This window comes from Sus scrofa, chromosome 12 (assembly GCF_000003025.6).
Source record: "Sus scrofa isolate TJ Tabasco breed Duroc chromosome 12, Sscrofa11.1, whole genome shotgun sequence".
NCBI lineage: Eukaryota > Metazoa > Chordata > Mammalia > Artiodactyla > Suidae > Sus > Sus scrofa.
The window spans coordinates 52,434,270-52,453,810 of NC_010454.4; the positions used below are offsets into that span (position 1 = coordinate 52,434,270).

A 19,541-nucleotide genomic window follows, 5' to 3' on the forward strand; every position below is an offset into this window, starting at 1 on the left:
CAAACCCGCAACCTCATGGTTCCTAGCTGGATTCATGAACCACTGAGCTACGACGGGAACTCCGATAGCATATAGATTTTCTAATTCAACTCCCCTGCCAATCCTAAAAGTAGGTACTATTATTAGCTTCAATTTACAACTAGGGAAACCAGCTGAGAGGTTCAAGATCTTGGTCAAGTTAACAAGTGATCAAGCCCGGACTGAAACTCTGATTTGATTCTAAAGACTGTGCCCTTAGGCACGATCATACAGCCACACCAATTTCCACATCTTTGATGCAGTCCCCACCAGCCAAAGTTCTGACCCCACTCCCCCCTCCCCCCAAAAAAAGAGCATCTGGGGCATGATTATTTTTATTTCCCACATATAAAGATTCAATACGCTTTTGAAAAGTACCCAGCCTCCCTCCTCATCCCAGCCCACTTGTCCGGTATGAACACTTGAGCTCACATTTCAAGGTCAGTGTCCTAAAGATCTTGAAGCCGAGCCCTATAGCGCTGTGTAAGACTGGAGAAATTGGGTGCTGGTGGGGTAGAAGGGGCTTATTGCTCCAGTGGTGGTCACAGCTTGTCTCTTTAGTCTATCCCACCATGAGATCAAAAATTGTGGTCAGGAAGTGCTTGTTACTAGAGTGCAGAGGAAAAGTTTCCAGCCCCACTGAAGAAGGGTGCTTGGTGGGGCTCCAGTGAGCTCAGAGCTGCACTTCCTCTCCCCAGTTATTTTTGGTCTCCGTGACCTGTAGGTTTCCTGTTAGTGGGAACAGGGAACAGGAACGAGTTCCTATTACAGAAATCAGCGCAGGAGTCCAACAGCCCATTCCCTTGCCTCCTTCCTTGGTCTTTGAATCCCTCGGGGATCTAGCCGGCTAGATTCTAGTGGCCTCAGGTGCTTGGCCAGATACTTTGTTTAGTCTTATCTCAGAATCCCTCGGAACCCCCTCCCCCACCCACCCCCGCCCCACCTTTCAACTCCTGGGTCCCTCATTAAGCAGGTACGTTATCTTCTCCTGAAGTAGTTCACCCACCGCCAACCCCCAGGGACTCCTTACGTGCACGTCTCCGTGCTGAAATCTGGTCGAATTAGCCCGCTAGGTAGACAGGAGACCGAAGGAGCCTCCTCGTAGGCTCCTGGGTCACGCGGGGTCCGCTGACTTGGTCCCGGAAAGTCCCCGCCTCACGCATGCGCCGGGCTCGTTGCCCCTGCAAGGAACGGGCTCTAAACCCCGCCCCGCCCCTCTGGCCCCGCCCCTCGCCGAGGAGTTCCGCGTTTTCATTGGTGAGCTGCAGACGGGGATGTCGGCCGGGCTGGCCAGGTGCTGACCCTTCCGATGATAAGATTGATGATCCACCCGGAGGCTGGCGCCCCAGGGGTGGGGCTCAAAGCCAGTGCTGCCCCCGCCCCCGGGCTCCTAGACCGAATGGCCGCCCCTGCCTCCGTCTGTCCCACCCGGGCCCGGACTCTCGACTACCGCCAGCGTAGCCACGCCCCCTGGCGCTGAACGCGGGGGGCCAGCGAGGGCCTGGTCACCCCACCTATATCGCTCCCCCACTAAGGAAAAGGCGCAGGCGCCTCACGCAGCCTCTCTGCATCTTTCAAGCCCTCGTAGGTGCTTTCCTCGCTACCATCCTCTCCGCCCCCGCGCGGTCCGGAGCCGGCCGGCTGGGTGGCCAGGTGGGTGGGCGCAACCTCCTGAGCCCTGCTCCCGAAGGTCTCTTGGTGGCGGCTGCCCTGTTGCCTCCCTGATGGCACATAGGGCTGAGCCCCCCGACGGGGGCTGGGGATGGATGGTGGTGCTCTCAGCGTTCTTCCAGTCGGCGCTGGTGTTCGGGGTGCTCCGCTCCTTCGGCGTCTTCTTTGTGGAGTTTGTGGCGGCGTTTGAGGAGCAGGCGGCGCGAGTCTCCTGGATCGCTTCCATAGGAATCGCGGTGCAGCAGTTCGGGAGTGAGTGCTGCGCCTGGGTCCAGAGTCCTGCGACCCTTGACCCTCGGAAGGGAGGCGGGGGTGGGGGGAGACAGTCAAGGAGATGGGGCGGGTGGTTGCTGGGGAAGGACGCCTGGGCGCTTCCCCCAGAACCTTTCCTCTTCTCCAGGCCCAGTGGGCAGTGCCCTGAGCACGAAGTTCGGACCCAGGCCTGTGGTGATGGCTGGAGGCATCTTGGCTGCATTAGGGATGCTGCTCGCCTCCTTTGCTACCTCTTTGACCCACCTGTACCTGAGTATTGGGCTGCTCTCAGGTGAGACCCTGGGCAAGGGCCGGAGAGTCAAAAGCCTGAGTCTTTGGCCTCTGGACTTTTTACCTTCTTCTGGCTGCTTTGAAAGGCTTAGGGAGAAGCCGAGGGAAAGGTTTGGCTGGCGCCTGGGCCCTGAGGGGCTTCTTAAAGAGAGGTGACTAAAGTGAGAAACCGGTTAGGGAAGATCAGGAAACTCAAAGACGATGAATCCAGAAAGTACAAGCCCAGGGCTAGTGGGACTGGAGTTACTGTGAAGTGGCGGCAGGGACTTTTCATTATCCTATTTACAGATGAGCTTATGCTACTCGCAAATGAAGCACATGCAGCCAGAAACGGGAGAGCCCAGGTCTAACTCCAAAGGTCTGTGGTACTTTGCAAACATTATCTCTAAGCCTCCAGAGTCTCATAAAATATATAAGCCCTGTTTTGCAATGAGACTGAAGGTGGGAGGTGAACTGCACAAGGTCACACAGCTAGAAAGCATGGAGCTAGGACCGTAACTCAGGCCTGTGCCGCATTCAGGCAGTGGTGGGAGGATGACTGGGTGCCCTGAGCTCCCTAAGAGTCCCTCAACCCCCATTTCTTCCTTTTGACAGGATCTGGCTGGGCCTTGACCTTCACTCCAACCCTGGCCTGCCTGTCCCGTTACTTCTCTCGCCGGCGGTCCCTGGCCACCGGGCTGGCGCTGACGGGCGTGGGCCTGTCCTCCTTTGCTTTTGCCCCACTCTTCCAATGGCTGCTCAGCCACTATGCCTGGCGGGGGGCCCTACTGCTGGTGTCTGCCCTCTCCCTCCACTTGGTGGCCTGTGGTGCTCTGCTCCGCCCACTCTCCCTGGCTGAGGACCCTGCTGTGGGTGGCCCCGGGGCCCAGCTCACCTGCCTCCTCCATCACGGCCCCTTCCTCCGTTACACTGTGGCCCTGACCCTGATCAACACGGGCTACTTCATCCCTTATGTGCACCTGGTGGCCCATCTCCGGGACCTGGATTGGGACGCACTTCCTGCTGCCTTCCTACTCTCGGTGGCTGCTATTTCTGACCTTGTGGGGCGAGTGGCTTCTGGGTGTCTAGGGGATGCAGTCCCAGGGCCTGTGGCAAGACTCCTGATGCTCTGGACCACCCTGACGGGGGTGATACTCGCCCTGTTCCCTGTGGCTCAGGCTCCCACAGCCTTGGTGGCTCTGTCTGTGGCCTATGGCTTCACATCAGGGGCTCTGACCCCAGTGGCCTTCTCCGTGCTGCCTGAACTGGTGGGGACCGGAAGGATATACTGTGGCCTGGGACTGGTGCAGATGGTAGAGAGCATCGGGGGGCTGCTGGGGGCCCCTCTGTCAGGTAAGGGGAAGGGGGGCGTCCCGGGGCCATGGCTGCCGTGTCAGCCCATTCAGGGAGGGAATTTACTGTAGGATGTGTGTGCCTATTGCCCCCTGCTGTGCTACAGTGCACAGCCCACGTGGTCAACCAGAACAGCCCTGAAACGGGTCCAAGGAGCAAAGAAACGGGGGCAGTGGAAAGGTGAAGGGAAGCCATGTGGCACACTTGGCCAGGTACCTCCAGCTTGGGCTTTCAGACGACCTGGCCAGACCGAGCATACCGCTGTCTGCCTTCTCTCCTGGCCCACTGGGCCCCAGGCCAGGGGTCTGAGCCATCTGGTTAAAGTTCTCCAGGCTCCAGATGCCAGAACCTTCAGATCCGTAACGTTTATTTTCCTCTTCACCATTAACTGAAGTCCTGGAGGTCCCGTTGTGGCGCCGCGGAAACGAATCTGACCAGGAACCATGAGGTTGCGGGTTCGATCCCTGGCCTCGCTCAGTGGGTTAAGGATCCGGCGTTGCTGTGAGCTGTGGTGTAGGTCGCGGACACAGCTTGGATCCAGCGTTGTTGTGGCTGTGGTGTAGGCCGGCAGCAGTAGCTCCAATTCAACCCCTGGCCTGGGAACTTTCATAGGCCGCGAGTGAGGCCCTAAAAAGCAAAAAACAAACCAAAAAAACCCCTATGAAGTGAAGGCATGGTAGCGAGGGTCCCAGTTATTGGGAAGAAAGGCACAGGCGTGCCTGACTCCATCTGGATCCCCAGGCCCCCACTGGCTGGTGCAGAGATGCTTTCAGAAGGCAGGAAGGCGGCTGAAAATAACTTTTCAGGCCCCTTGGAAAGCCCAGTCCTCAAGTTCACCCAGTTGTATCTTGAGAGTCCTCACTCTTCCAAGATGATCAGCCAGGGATGATTTTCTTCCCTCCTCCCCCAAGTGTGTCTGAGCTCGCGGCCCCGGAAACAGATCACCCATGTGTATTCTTTTTCTCTTGAACCTAGGCTACCTCCGGGATGTGACAGGCAACTACACAGCTTCTTTTGTGGTGGCGGGGGCCTTCCTTCTTGCAGGGAGTGGCGTTCTCATCACTCTGCCCCACTTCTTCTGCTTCTCAGCTCCTACCTCCAAGGCCCAGGACCCTGTAACAGAGGTGCTGCCCAAGGAGGGCCTGGGAGAGGACTGAACGCCAAGACGGGGAGAGTCAGACCCCGAAAGCCAGAGGTTGGCGGCTCCCGGTGTTCGCCTGCCCCACCTTGGCACCCACAGACCACAGTGCCTTAGCATCAAGATCCGCCTCCCGCCAGAGCAGGCTTGGGGCTCCTGGGATGGCTGTGCCCACCCTTTGTATTCCGTGGAGGGTTCTTACCTCTTCTTTGCTCCTGTGACCTGTTCTGAAGGATCAGGAGTTCAGCCTGCTCCAGACAGCTGACCACAGAGTGTGGAAATCAAAGGCCAAGAGACTTACCCTGTTTCACGTGATCTCCTAGTGTTGCCTCCTAAGTTTCTTCCCTGAAGACAGATCTTTGGGGAAGAGGGATGTCCCTTTGAGATTCAACTGATGAAGAAAACTGGATGATCATCAGAACCTCAAAAAGAGCCGGGGCCCACATGCTTGGGTTGGCTGAGGGGAGGTAGCCAGGAGTTCCGGTGACCCCGAGCATTTAAACCCTGGACTCTGCTCTCTCACCACAGTTGTTCCCACTTGCCCACTGACCTCCTCTTTCCCACTCTCCCCTGTAACTTAGAAAAGGAAGAAAGAAAATAGTGAAGAACATGGTGGGGGGTGCTAGTTTGGGAGGGGGAGATAAAGCTAAAAAAGCTGAAGTCCAGGTCTGGGATTTTTTTTTTTTTTTTTTTTTTTTCTGCTCCTGTGACATGTGGAAGTTCCTGGGCAGGGATAGAACCCGTGCCACAGCAGTGACCAGAGCCTCGGCAGTGGCAACACTGGATCCTTAACCCACTGTGCTGCGAGGGAACTCCACAGGTCTGGGATTCTTATATTTCCCTCAGGCCAGTGGAAGGAGGTTGACATGCAGGAAAAAGTTATCTGGGAAATGAGAATGGGGCAGCTAGCACCCGGGAGCACACCACCCCCTCTCACCCCCCCCAACCAGCTGAAGCTGCGAGGAAGCAAACGATTTCTCAAAGATTTCCTGCTGTAATGGGCAAAGAGAAATGGACTGCCTGAACAAACACCCTTCCTGCCTTCTGGGGCTTAGCGGGATCCTCTTCCTCTGAACCAGTGTTTATGGATATCTTAAGTCGAGCGTTTCCAGCATCCTAGATTGCCTAACAATTGGAGTTTGCAGGAAAAATCATAAAGTCTTTATTGGGGGAGGGGCTCCAACAAGAAAATGGTCAACAAGTGGTGTCCAGCGTGGAGCGAGGGCCTCCTGGGGAGAGCAGGGCCACCTGAGGGGCGGGGAGCAGCTCCCCCCTCTCCGGGGGAGGGGTGGCTGGACGCGAGGCTGGACGGCAGGAGGGCAGCGCTCTGGGCAGCCCCATGTAGACGAAGCTGCCCGAGAGGATGAAAGAGCCGCACACGAGGAAGGAGGCGGTGAAGTCTCCTGTTTCATCCCTTAGGAAGCCTGGAGCGGAGGGGGAAAGGACGTCAGAGGCCTCGGACCGCAGGTGCAGAGGAGGGATGCGAATGGATCTGCTGGCTCAGGCCCTTACCTGACAGGGGAGGGCCCAGAAGCCCCCCGAGGCTCATCAGCATCATCACCAGCCCGGTGGCCTGGACGACACCTCCGATGCCCACCAGCCCCGGGAGCACACCGAACACCAGCGGGGCGTAGCTTCCGGCGCTCAGCCCGTAGGCCCCAGCCACGGCCAACAGGGGGCCTCCCCAGCCCTCCTCGCTCCCCACCACGGGCACCAGTCCCACCGCCAGCAGCCCCAGCCCGGTCAGAGCCCCGAACATCGCCAGCAGACGCGGGAGGGGCACCCAACCCTGGTCCGCCAGCCACCCGCTGAGCAGCCGGGCGCCCGCGTCCCCCACCGCGGCCACCGCCACCACCAGTGCTGCCCCGTATCCGCCCAGACCCCGATCTAAAGCGTGAGGGGCCAAGTGCACGTAGGGGATGAAGTACCCGCCCGCCACCAAGGCCGTGCCTAGAGCAAAAACCAAGAAGACCCGGCGTGTGAAGAGATCTAGGCCGAGGGCTGCCAGAGGGCTTCGGGGTGGGGTCGGGGGGTCGCCTGGGAGCTCCAGGGGTCGCAGCAGGGCGCCGCAGGGGGTGAGGTGGAGGGTAACGGCGCCGAGGAGGAGCAGGGCGCCCCGCCAGCCGAAATGATCCAGGAGGAGCTGCAAGGCGGGCGCCAGGAGCAGCGAGGAGGCCCCGTTGCCCGTGAGGGCCAGCCCCACGGCCAAGACTCGACGGCGGGAGAAGTAACGTGAGAGGGTCCCAAGGGCAGGGGCGAACACCAGGGCCCAGCCGGCGCCTGCGAATGGATAGGACCAGGTGAGGGCAGGAAGCGGGAGCGCCCGCCCCCGCCGTCCCGGCCCCGCTGGTTGCAGGAGGCCCCGCCCCCTTGGCCTCTGGCCCCCAACGAGCTGGGCTCTGCACCATCACCCCTTAAGAACCCGGGTGTCCCTCCCCCCTCACCAGCAAGGACGCCCAGGCCAAGATAGAGGTGCAGCAGACTGCGGGCGAAAGCCGAGAAAACGAAGCCGAGCGAGGTGAGGACGCCTCCAACCATCACAACCGGGCGCGCCCCCCAGCGGGTGCTCAGGGCGCTGCCCACTGGGCCTAGAAGGGGGCGGGGTCAACGGAAGACACGCTCCCGGAGCCTCCAAAGTCGCTCCAACACTTCTCATTGGCTGTTTGCATGGCTTAAACGCCCCCCCGCTGTCTAGCAGCCCCTTCTCTTGCCCTCTAGACCCACTCTTCTTCTAGAACTTAGTTCCACCAATAGATTGTCTGGTAATCCATCAGGTGAGCCCCCCACCACTGCCCTCATGGCCCGCCCACCCCAGTTCCCGCCTCCCTCCTCGGGCCCCCCCCCCCTCACTGGCTGCCTGCTGCACCGCCAAGGCCAGGGCGCTGACCCACGCAGTGTCCTGAGCGCTTCGGTCAAAATGCTCCGCGAGGTCAGGGAGGGCGAGGCCCAGGGAGCGTAACAGCCCGTAGGAGAGCCCATTCACCACGAAGGCTGCGGCCGCCACCACCCAGCCCCAGCCCCCGTCCGGGGGTCCGGCTGGCTTGGGGGTCATCGCCGCCTGGGGGAAGGAGGGGAGATACCTGTGAGGCAAGCCTCCACGTCTGTGCTTCCTCTAGGGACCTGGGCATCCCTGAGGTCCAGCCTCTGGCTGTTTGCCCAGGGTGGGCACGTCACCCTGAGCACAACAGGACCGGGGCGGAGGAGAGGGAGCTAGGCCTAGGGATAGAACTCCCGGGTCCGCGCGAGTACAGGGTGACAGCCGGACCGCCCCCCCCCAGGCCTGAGACTCCCCCCCCCACACACACATGGGTCCCCCTTACCCGACCTCTCCCGGCGGTGCGGGGAGGGGAAGGGCGAGGAATGGCTCGGCCCGGTTTTCTCCCCGCTTTCCGGGCGGGCGGGGCCCCAGAGGGGAGAGAATGCCGAGATGGAGCCCAACTTGCACAGGCTCTCCGGGTAAACAGGGATTGCCACTGGGGGCCTGGGCCACCTGGGGCGTGGGGGGGGGGTTGGGGAGGGTACGGAGGGCGGGGGCGAGCGGAGACAGCCAATCCGCGGAGCCACGGGTGAGGCCAGACACCTAGTCCCACGGGGATTGAATTATCCTCCTACACCGCCCCCCCCCAGCCCTGGGGAAGGGTGGGGCGAGGAATGAAAGCCTCCCCAGCCCCGCCCACGCTCACGCACCTGTCGCCGGCTGCGCTCACCGGAGACCCATGGATCAATCGCCAGCCCAAGGTCGGTAGGCAACGCAAGGAAACCGGTGATCCTCCCAAAGCATGAAGGGACCAGTATTTTCGTTCCCTGGGGACGGTGCTGAAGACCCAGGTAAACCTCAGATCACAGACCTCCACCGAGTGCGTGCTGCGGCCTCAACAATATATGCACTCAAGGACGGAGGGGAAAGAAAGGGACTTCCTTGTGATGTGTTAGGGACATGCCATCTTTCATCTTTACAGTCACCCTGTGAAAAGGCTTCTCCCCATTTTACAGATGAACGAGTTGAAGCTTAGGCAGCTTAGGTCACTTGCCCCAAATCACCCAGCTTAAAAAAAAAAAATGGTGGAAATATTTGAGTTTGGGTCTGTCCAACTAGGAACCATACAAGGAGAACAGACGGGGGACTGAAGTAGAATCTGCCACCGCGGAGGGAAATGGCCTGGAGACAGTTTGATGCCAAGCTGACCTGGGAATGGTAGAGCCTTTCCAGGCCCGTGAGTTTGTGATTCTGAGATAGGGGTTACTGGGAATAGAAAGGATCCTAAGAATCAATGAGGATTTAGATTAGAATTTTAAAAACGAAGTAAGAAATCAGAGAATTGTACCCCGTGACGGATTTCTTGAAAAGATTTTTTGAAAGTACTCTTTTTACATTAGAATTGGGGTTACCAGTGATTTACTCCAGCTATTTGAATCAAGAGATGTATTTTTTGGTGTAATTATTAATATCCGAAAATTTGTGGCTTACAGTTTGGAGCATGCATCACCTGGCAGCCACATGGTGGCAGTGTTTCCTAATTGTTGAAAAAGTTCCTGCAAATAAAAGAAACACAGCTTCTGGATCAGTGAAAACTATGAGCCTAACAAGACAACATGACCTTTGCTGGCTCTCCAATGGCTAAAGGAGGGAAAAGCCCACAATCCTCTACTTTGAGTGTAAGGCCGTTCACAAAGGCAACCCAGGCTATCTTTCCATCCCCGCGCCCCCCCCCCTCACCCTTCCACAATCAGCCATTAGCTTCTCACCCTGCTCTGTGAGCAGGCATAACTTTTTCTCCTCAAGTTTTGTATATATCATGCCCCACTGCTTGAAATGACCTGGACGGGGTACTGGATTCCTGCCACATGGACCGTGGAAGAGTGGTCTCAAGGGTTTACCTAGCCTGGGGTACTCTTGCGAAAGACACCTGGGAGGCGGGGCCAGCAGGTCCTCAGCCACCAGGAAGGCAGGGAGCCCACTTCCTGGGATGTCAGGCAAGCTCTCCGCCCCAATCTGAATGAAGTCAGCTGAAACAAATCCCTCCCTCTCGGGGGTGAAATAGAAGAGCAGGGCAGTCAAAGAGGACACTGAGCCCTTGGGATCTGGGAGTCACACACAGTGATCCTGAGCACCTCTCCCAGACACTTATGAACCCAGAGCCTGGCATCATCTCAGAGCCTGGCACCAAGCTGTATTGGTTACAGGAGGGCACATGCATCTTCATGTTCCCTGTAGGCTTAGCCAAAATCACCATCACTGTACACATCCTTTGCTCAGGGAGCTAATACAGCAGTGAGGTTGGGAGGATCAATTCCCAAGCTAGACTTCCCGGGTTTGAAACCCATCTTTTTTTTTTTTTTTTTTTTTTGCCATTTCTTGGGCCGCTCCGGCGGCAATATGGAGGTTCCCAGGCTAGGGGTTGAACCAGAGCTGTAGCCGCCAGGCTACACCAGAGCCACAGCAACATGGGATCCGAGCCATGTCTGTGACCTACACCACGGCTCACGGCAACACCAGATCCTTAACCCACTGCACAAGGCCAGGGATCGAACCCTCAACCTCACGGTTCCTAGTCAGATTTGTTAACCACTGCGCCACGATGGGAACTCCTGCAGTGTAGACCTTTTATGGCAGTGAAATTTCTTTGAAATATCTTGTTTTACATTGAAAATTCATATGGAGGAGTTCCCTTGTGGCTCAGCAGGTTAAGGATCTGGTGTTGTCACTGCTGTGGTGCAGGTTCCATCCCTGGCCAGGGAACTTCTGCATGCCATGGGTGTGGCCAAAAAAAAGGGAAAGAAACTGTGGCATTTTGCATCCTGTTTCATAATCATTGGCTTTTTTTTTTTTTTTTTTTTGGACTTTTTAGGGCCCCACCCACCTCTGGCTTTCGGACTTCTCCCGACACCCCAGCTTCCACGTCAGGGGACCCGGATGGTGGAGGAAGCACCCAGCTAAAGTCTTTGAGCCTGGTCTGTGTGTTTAAATATGCAAATATGTCTTATTCTGGCATTTTCTTCTTCTGGGGCTTTGGCCAACACGTGTATCAAAGTTCTCAGTTGTAAGCTGTGGACACCAACTCTGTCTTATTTAAGGAGAGAAATGATTGGTTACAGGATACTGGGTAGTGCTCAGAATTACTAAGACTACAGAACTAGATTTGGCAATAACACAGACTGCCCTAAGCCTGATGGGGGGCCAAGGCCACTGCTGTTACCGCTGGACACTAGATGTCACAGCAGCGGCCACGCACAGGCTCTTTAGTTCACAGACTCTTCCAATGACTCTTCAGGTTCCCAGGGCTCGGTCCGTCCCCATCCCACAGCTGGCAGTGTCTACACAGAGAGTTCCCCCTTGGGGAAAGAGAATAGGGCCCCCAAACTCTGCCTTACCCGTGTCAGATCCTCATGATGTCTAATTTACATCCTTACAGTGACAGAAAATATCTGACTCCCTGCTGCGACCTCCACCACAGCTGTGGCTGGTGCCCCTTCCAGGGAGAATGAGCACACGCCACCAAGGTTAAGGTGATCAGGAGCAAGACCCTGGACTTGGATTTGGAGACAGAAGTGAATGAAGCAGTCCTTTTGCAGCCACTGGGCCTAGAAACTCCTGCCGCTGCCCCGCAGCTACGTTGCACAGGAACCGCAGTGGGCTGGCTGGACCGTCCCCGACCCCCCTGCTGGCATCTGAAGACACCTGGGGGCGACTGGAAAACCAGAGATTCCTCGGGAGCAGACTGTTCCTGGGACTCTGGTGAGGATTTCTTTGTTTGGTATTATTAATATCATTTGTTCCCTCTGATGGTTGCCAGAAGCTCGTCCTCCCTCCACCCATCCACACAGGAGCAGGAAGACTCGCCTCTGCTCCCTCTGCTCCGTGGGAAGGACAGCGAGAGGGCAGCAGGAGAGAAAAGCCTGTCTCTCCTCCCTGAGCCTGGATGATGGTACCCACATCCTAACTGGTGTCCCCCCCCCCCCCCCCCCCCCCCCCCCCCCCCCCCGCCACCAGCCCGCCAGCGATTCATTCTCTTCACTGCAACAGAGCGGTTTCTTTTAAAATTCAAATCTGATCTACCCACCAAGGCTCCCCACTGCCCTCGGGACAAACTCAAGACTCCTTAGCCAGGAACACAAGGGCCTTTATCTTTTGAATCAGCCTGAGTATCTTTAGAGCTCTCGCTCTCTCTGGATCTTGAGCTTCAGCCCCCTGAAGGGGTGAATGAGTGAAGCATGATAAGGCACAGCATGGTTACAAGCTGGATGTAGCCTCACACAAATATATTCTAGGAAGATACTGGATGTGCTTCAGGAGCCATTTTCTTTCTTTTCTTTTTTTTTTTTTTTTGGCTGAGCCTGCAGCACACCTGTGCCAGGGATCAAACGAGCCAGAGCAGTGACCTGTGCCACAGAAGTGACAACGCCAAATCCTTAACTACTAGGTCACCAGGGAATGCTACCATTTTCTATTTTTTAAAAACTCTAACTAGAAATATAAGGAAACATCTTAAATTTAATAAAGGCTATTTCTCAGAAAAGCCCTAAAGAGCAAATGATTCTTTAAAAAGCAAGGATAGGAGCTCCCATTGTGGCTCAGCGGTAACAAATCCGACTAGTATCCATGAGGATGCAGGTTCGATCCCTGGACTCGCTCAGTGGGTTAAGGATCCAGCGCTGCCGTGAGCTGCGGTGTCGGTCACAGACACGGCTCAGATCTGGCATGGCTGTGGCTGTGGTGTAGGCTGGTGGCTATAGCTCCAATTCGACCCCCCGCCTGGGGAATCTCCATATGCTGCAGGTGTGGCCCTAAAAAGCAATAAAATAAAATAAAGAAAATCAGATACAGGCCTCAAAGCTGAATGCAGTAATATGGAGTTTCAAAGCAAACACCCCTATGAGTGGCTTGGGCCCACACGAGGTAGAGGGGAGAGATCTAAAGGCGGCCTCAGGAAGGACCCCCAAAAAAGACAAGAAGAAAGCTGCTCTCCTAGAGAATGAAGGAAGAGTCCCATAAACGATAATAACCAAGCCTGCCCGCAAGCAGGATCAGCCCACAAATACACATGTCATTTGAATTTCAGGAAATATCCTGCTGAGTGATTTATTTAAAGCCATCATGCAGGGAACTCTGCTCAGTCAAATGTATATGTAAATGAACCACTTTGTTGCACAACAAACACTGTCAATCAACTACACTCCAATCTAACATAATTTTTTTTTTTTTTTTTAAACATAGTCTCAGCTTAGAAGGACCTCAGGCACCTGGCAGAAGCAAAGACACATCCCCTCTGGGGGAATATACCACTGGACCAGACCTGAAAGAATCTTGAGAGACAAAGTTTCAAAACTAAGAGGATATAAGGTAAAACAAGAATAATACAAAAGAAAGTCACAAAAGAGGACACAAAAGAAACAGAGCCCCAGGGGTGAGTCAGCAGAAAGAGCCAACGGTGAGCCAGTTTATGTTTAGACCTTGGAATTATTGGAAACATATGAAATAAATATATCTAATATGTTTAAATAAGCCAAAGAGAGTTTGAAAATATGTATAGGAAAAAAAATTATCAAGGGGATTAGAGAGACTTCCAGTGGGGAGTGCTCACAGCTGCTGTTGCCACTGCAGGCACAACAGTGAGGCTGAGACACCAGCTGGTCCACTGCGGTGTGGTTGCTGGGGCTGGCAGGTGTCTCAGCACGTGGGTGCAGACACCACCAAGGTAGGTGACTTCCACTCAGAGGAGCGGAGTAACTGGGTTGAGTCACCTCAGCTTCCAAACAGAAGATCAGGAGTTTGAGTCATTGGCTACTTTAGTGGAATTCTACCAAATGCACCATTTAGGCACTAGAGCATTGATAGACCCAGTTCCCAAGGTCAGGCAGGGACGTGGAGTGATTCTCAGGCTGGAAGAGCCTGAGCATGGGTGGCCCACCCCTCTTTGACTTTAAGAAAGGAGACCCCCTGGGAGTTCCCGTCGTGGCACAGTGGAAATGAATCCGACTAGGAACCATGAGGTTGCAGGTTCAATTCCTGGTCTTGCTCAGTGGGTTAAGGATCTGGCGTTACCATGAGCTGTGGTGTAGGTCGTGGATGTGGCTCCCATCTGATGTTGCTGTGGCTCTGGCGTAGGCTGGCAGCTGTGGCTCTGAATGGACCCCTGGCCTGGGAACCTCCATATGCTGCCCCTTAAAAAAAAAAAAAAAAAAAAAAAAAAGAAAGAAAGAAAGAAAGAAAGGAGACCTCCTGAAAATCCAGAAAGAGCCTGAAAGCAGCGGTAGAATGAGGACAATGGAGGCGAGAAGGAGTTGAGCCCAGTCCTTTAAGTTGAGAAGCATAGTGCTGCCTCCATCCAGGGTTAAGGTCGATGGCAGGGCAGTATGATGCACATGAGGTTGCTTCCCATTCATTCTTGTTCTTAGGGCCCTCGAGGCATATGTAAGTTCCCAGGCCAGGAGCCTAATTGAAGCTACAGCTGCTGGCCTCACGCCATAGCAACAAGGCCAGATCCGAGCCGCACCTGCAACCTACATACACCACACCTCAGGGCAACGCCAGATCCTTAACCCACTGACTGAGGCCAGGGATCGAACCCGCATCCTCATGGATACTAGTCAGGTTGTTTCCACTGCGCCACACCGGGAACTCCGCTTCCCATTCATTCTTGTCCATCTGCTGGATCAACAGAAGCGGATGAGGACTTCAGCAGAGTATGACTCAACAGTTTTGCTGATGGAAGGGAACAATCTTTTCCAGTTTTTGCAACTGCTGTCCATGTAATTTCTTAACGGAGGTCAAAGTCAGTTTAGTTTATATAAGCGTTCTGTTCGTTATGACCTCCTGGAATAGAATTCCTCTATTCCTACTTACTCTTCACCATGGTTAAGGTATGAAACTGGAGTTTATGGGTTAACTTCTGAATTGACTGATTTTTTTTTTTATTTTTATTTTTTGGCCGCACTTGTGGCTTGTAGAAGTTCCTGGGCCAGGGATCGATCCTGTGCCACCGCAGTGGCCCAAGCCGTTGCAGTGCCACCGGATGCTTAACCCACTGTGCCACAAGAGGACTCTGGAACTGACTGGTTTTAGGCGGTAGTGACCATGCCCACGTGTACAGCAGGGAGAAGCGTCTTGCCCCTTATTCTCAGGCAGTGCAAATCAATGCAAGGAAAAGCAGTGGAGTTAGCATTGCTTATCCTGGTTTCTGTAATGGTTTTCTTTTCTCATTCTGAAACTATTCTATTAAATGGTAGTAGTCTGTTCCCATCCACCTCCATAAAGTAATCATGCCCCATGTGAATAATACACAATGGGATTGCTTTTTCACTTATAAAACATGACCAGGTATGACTCATTTTGACATTTCGAATGCTAATAATTCCGGGGGACAACTACAGGCATTTGTCTTCCTTTCTATCCAATGAGTCACAGATTTTGTTCAGATTTTTGTCCTTTTCCTCCCAAACATGTGAGTAGGTTAATTCTAAAAGATGTGTATGTTTTCATTCCAGAGGAGAAGCAGATGTGCAGAGCCCTTGGCTGGGCATAGCATTAGCCCCTAAACACCAGCTCCCGCCTTCGCCAAAGGAGTCGAGTAGGTTCACACCACTTCAGCAGTTAAATAACTCCTTACTCCTGACTTTCTCTTCATCATCATGTGACAGCTGCCAACATCATTTCCTTAGAAGGAACCCATCCACAGCAAGAAAGCAACAAGCAGGGTTTTGCTCTCTCTCTCTCTCTTTTTGTTTGTTTGTTTTTTTAGGGCCACACCCTTAGCATATGGAAGTTCCCAGGCTAGGGATCAAATCAGAGCAACAGCTGCTGGCTTACACCACAGCCACAGCAACGCCAGACCCGAGCCTTGTCCTCAGCCCACACCACAGCTCAAGGCAATGCCAAATCCTTAACCCACTGATCAGGGCCAGGGATGGAACCCACATCCTCATGGATACTAGTCAGGTTCGTTTCCACTGAGCCACAACAGGAACTCCAGGTTTCCTTTCTTAGATAGCTTTGTTTCTTTTTTCTTTTCTTTCTTTCTTTTTTTTTTTTTTTTGGTCTTTTGCCTTTTTTTTGAGGGCTGCGCCCATGGCATATGGAGGTTCCCAGGCTAGGGGTCGAATCGGAGCTGTAGCTGCCAGCCTACACCACAGCCACAGCAACACCAGATCCAAGCCTTGTCTGTGACCCACACCACAGCTCATGGCAACGCAGGATCCTTAACCCACTGAGCGAGGGCAGGGATCAAACCCACAACCTCATGGTTCCTAGTCGGATTCGTTTCCAGCTTTGTTTCTTTCTTTCTTTCTTTTTTTTTTTTTTTTTTTTTTGTCTTTTTGCCATTTCTAGGGCCGCTCCCGCGGCATATGGAGGTCCTGGGCTAGGGGGTCTAATCGGAGCATTAGCCACCAGCCTACACCAGAGCTCACGGCAACGCCGGATCCTTAACCCACTAAGCAAGGCCAGGGATTGAACCCGCCACTTCATGGTTCCTCGTCGGATTCGTTAACCACTGAGTCACGACAGGAATTTCTCTTTTTTTTTTTTTTAAATCAGAGAAGAAAATCGTTCATAGAAGCCCCAGCAGGTTTCCAGACCCTCAATGTCATTAGCCAAAACTGAGTCACAAAAAAAAAAAAAAAAAAGAGAGAGAGAGAAAGAAAGGGAGTTCCCGTTGTGGCATAGCAGAAGGAAATCCGACTGGTTTCCATGAGGATGCAGGTTCGATCCCTACGTCCTCATGGGGTTTAGGATCCGGCATTGCCATGAGCTGCGGTGTAGGTCGAGAGGATGAGGCTCGGCTCAGGTGTTGCTGTGGTGTTGGCCAGCAGCTGTAACTTCAAGTGGACCCCTAGCCTGGGAACTTCCATAAGCTAGGGTGTGGCTCTTTAAAAAGCCTTAAAAACAAACAACCCCCCCTCCTGTCTACCCCTTAACCAATCACAGACAAAAGAGTGGGCGTGGCCTAATAGGTTTAAACCAATTGGAACCCAGCCCTTGGTGGCAAGAAGGGTAGAGGCTACCTTGGACTGGTAGCTGCCCCAGACCTGCGAGCCTCAACAAAGCAAGGAGCAGGGGCAGGAAATGTGCGCAGGAAGTGTTGGCGAAAGAGCAGAGAAGGACAGTCTGCCATTAGCAAGGCGACTAAAGCCAGTGGAGGAGAGGAAAGAGTCCCTCAGGGTTCCAGCTCCTGGGCCTCAATCACTTCTCAGCCCTGGAGTCGCCTGCTGGTCTCCTAGGTACCACTGCTCGAAGAGAGTGCTGCAAAGGCAACAGCAGTGCACTGTCTCACAGACCTGGAGGTTAGGAGTCTGAAATGAAGGTCCCAGAAGGGCTATGCTCCTTCTGAAACCTTTAGGGGAGGGCTCTTCCTCGCATCTTCCTAGCTTCCGCTGGTTTGCCCCGATCTTGGATGTTCCCCGGCTTGCAGGCTGCCACACCTCGGTAGCCACTGGTTCTTCCCCTGTGTGTGTCTCTCCCCCTTATATGGACACTCATTGCAGTGGATTAAAGAACCACCTTATGCTACTGTGACCTCAGTGTAACTAATTACATCTGTTACCGTCTTCCTTCCAAGTAAAGTCACAGGGACGGGGGTTTTGGACTTCAACGTATCTTTTTAGAGGACACAATTCAACTGAGAACAGGCCGAGACAGACACCTTTGTATAAGGAACGGTCTTGTGGCATTCCCTAAATTCAGAGGCTTTCTGTAGTTTACAACCAAAGTCCTTCTAATACAGGACTCTAGTTGGAGTTCAAACTAGTCCAGACAAACACGGTCACACCATCCCTTCCTCAGTCTCATCCTCTCCTCACCTAAGACTGTTTGTTTCCAGGAGTTCCCTTCGAGGAGCCATGGAAACAAATCTGACTAGGAACTGTGAGGTTGTGGGTTCAATCCCTGGCCCTGCCCAGTGGGTTGAGGATCTGGTGCTGCCGTGAGCTGTGGTGTAGGTTGTAGACGTGGCTCGGATCTGGCACTGCTATAGCTCTGGCATGGCTGTGGCTGTGGTGTGGGCGAGTGGCTACGGGTCCCATTTGACCCCTAGCCTGGGAACCTTCATATGCTGCGGGTGCTGCCCTAAAAAGCAAAAAAAAAAAAAAAAAAAAAAAAAAAAAAAGACTGTTTCCAGAAGCAACTTAGAAAAGCTTACATGATTACCCAAGAGCGGTTTATTTCTTTTGAACCAAAGTCTTTTTCCAGAAGAGGGTCTTGTATGCCTCTGAATAACAGAGAGTTTGCTTGTTTAATTAGAGAGCCAGTCTTGGAAGTTTCCTAAAATTTGGGAATAGTCTGCTTTTAAAATATATTCATGCCAGACAGAAGAAAATTCAGGTTGCTGTTGTTGTTGTAATTCGTGAAAATGTAGCCTTTAAATAACACTTTTTTGGGATTCCCATGTGGCGCGGTGGGTTAAGGATCTGGTGTTGTCATTGCGGTGGTTTGGGTCACTGTTGTGGCTCAGTCCCTGGCCCGAGAACTTGCACACACCACAGACAAGGCCAAAAATTAAAAACAAAACAAAACAAAAAACATCTTTTTGCGTGATCCTCCTGATGCATCGGAGGTTGGTGCTAGGTTAGTCGTGCTTCCCTCCCAATCCCTGCCCCCTCTTCTCGATATTGATATCTTTTTTCTCCCGCTTTTTAGGGCTGCACTTTCGGCATATGGAGGTTCCCAGGCTAGGGGTCTAATTGGAGCTACAGGTGCCAGCCTACACCATGGCCACAGCAATGCAGGATCGGAACCACGTCTGTGACCTACACCACAGCTCACAGCAACACCACATCCTTAACCCACGGAGCGAGGCCAGGGATTGAACCCGCAACCTCATGGTTCCTCGTCGGATTCGTTAACCACTGAGCCATGACGGACACTCCATATTTATTTTAAAAAATGTTTGCCCACACCCACAGCATGTGGAGGTTCCCAAGCTAAGAATCAAACCCGTGGCACAGCAGGAACCAGAGCTGCTGCAGTGACAACGCTGGATCCTGAATTCACTGCTCCACAAGGGAACTCCTCAGTTTTTTTTTTATTAAAAAAATACCAACAACAACAACAACAAAAAAGACAAAAGACAAAAAAAAAAAAAAAAAAAAAGAAGGAGTTCCCGTCGTGGCTCAGTGGTTAACGAATCCGACTAGGAAACATGAGGTTGCGGGTTCGGTCCCTGTCCTTGCTCAGTGGGTTAACGATCCGGCCCGAGAACTTGCTGTGGTGTAGGTTGCAGACGCGGCTCGGATCCCGCGTTGCTGTGGCTCTGGCGTAGGCCGGTGGCTACAGCTCCGATTCAACCCCTAGCCTGGGAGCCTCCATATGCCGTGGGAGCGACCCAAGAAATAGCAACAACAACAAAAAAGACAAAAGACAAAAAAAAAAAAAAATACTTTATGCAGTTAGAAAATCCAAGCAGTGCAGAAAAGTTGGATGAAAAACAGGCAATAAGAATATCTGGGGAGGGAGTTCCCGTAATGGCACAGCGATTAACAAATCCAACTAGGAACCATGAGGTTGTGGGTTTGATCCCTGGCCTCGCTCAGTAGATCAAGGATCTGGCATTGCCCTGATCGGTGGTGTAGGTCACAGTTGTGGCTCGGATCCTGCATTGCTGTGGCTGTGGCGTAGGCCGGCAACTGCAGCTCTGATTAGACCCCTAGCCTGGGAATCTCCATATGCCACAGGTGTGGGCCTAAAAAGCAAAGCAAAGAAAAAAAAAAAAAGAATATTTGGAGCAGCAGTAGATGATGCTCCTTTGTTTCCTGTGCCAAATCTGTGCATAACCGCTGTTCTGCCAACCACTCATGCAGTCTGGACCACTTTCCAGTCTCTGCCCTGAGTTGGAGCTGGTGTGCACAT

At 53.5% G+C, this 19,541-nt stretch overlaps 2 protein-coding genes and 1 long non-coding RNA gene across 8 annotated transcripts; 2 read left to right on the forward strand and 1 right to left on the reverse strand.

Annotated features, from left to right (window-relative positions):
* SLC16A11 (solute carrier family 16 member 11) lies at window positions 338-8,207 on the reverse strand. Of its 6 annotated transcripts, none has more exons than XM_005669186.3 (6): window positions 8,023-8,207; window positions 7,553-7,760; window positions 7,147-7,290; window positions 6,215-6,982; window positions 1,049-6,126; window positions 338-747 (listed from the first exon to the last, which is right to left on the reverse strand). In XM_005669186.3, exons 2-5 carry the CDS (start codon window positions 7,752-7,754, stop codon window positions 5,897-5,899), a joined length of 1,344 nt encoding a protein of 447 aa, XP_005669243.1. In that variant the 5' UTR covers window positions 7,755-7,760; window positions 8,023-8,207; the 3' UTR covers window positions 338-747; window positions 1,049-5,896. The 6 variants fall into 6 exon arrangements, with proteins under 6 accessions (XP_005669243.1, XP_020923464.1, XP_005669245.1 ...); XM_021067805.1 differs by having other exon boundaries at window positions 8,028-8,198; XM_005669188.3 differs by having other exon boundaries at window positions 7,594-7,760; window positions 8,023-8,170.
* On the forward strand, window positions 1,250-5,362 carry SLC16A13 (solute carrier family 16 member 13). The gene is made up of 4 exons (XM_003131926.4): window positions 1,250-1,941; window positions 2,090-2,233; window positions 2,827-3,564; window positions 4,540-5,362. The coding sequence occupies exons 1-4, from the start codon at window positions 1,743-1,745 to the stop codon at window positions 4,719-4,721; spliced, it is 1,263 nt and encodes a 420-aa protein (XP_003131974.1). The 5' UTR covers window positions 1,250-1,742; the 3' UTR covers window positions 4,722-5,362.
* On the forward strand, window positions 8,210-13,684 carry LOC102159513. Its single transcript, XR_306601.3, has 4 exons — window positions 8,210-9,358; window positions 10,552-10,654; window positions 11,116-11,438; window positions 12,918-13,684. It is a non-coding gene; the product is annotated as an uncharacterized LOC102159513 (long non-coding RNA).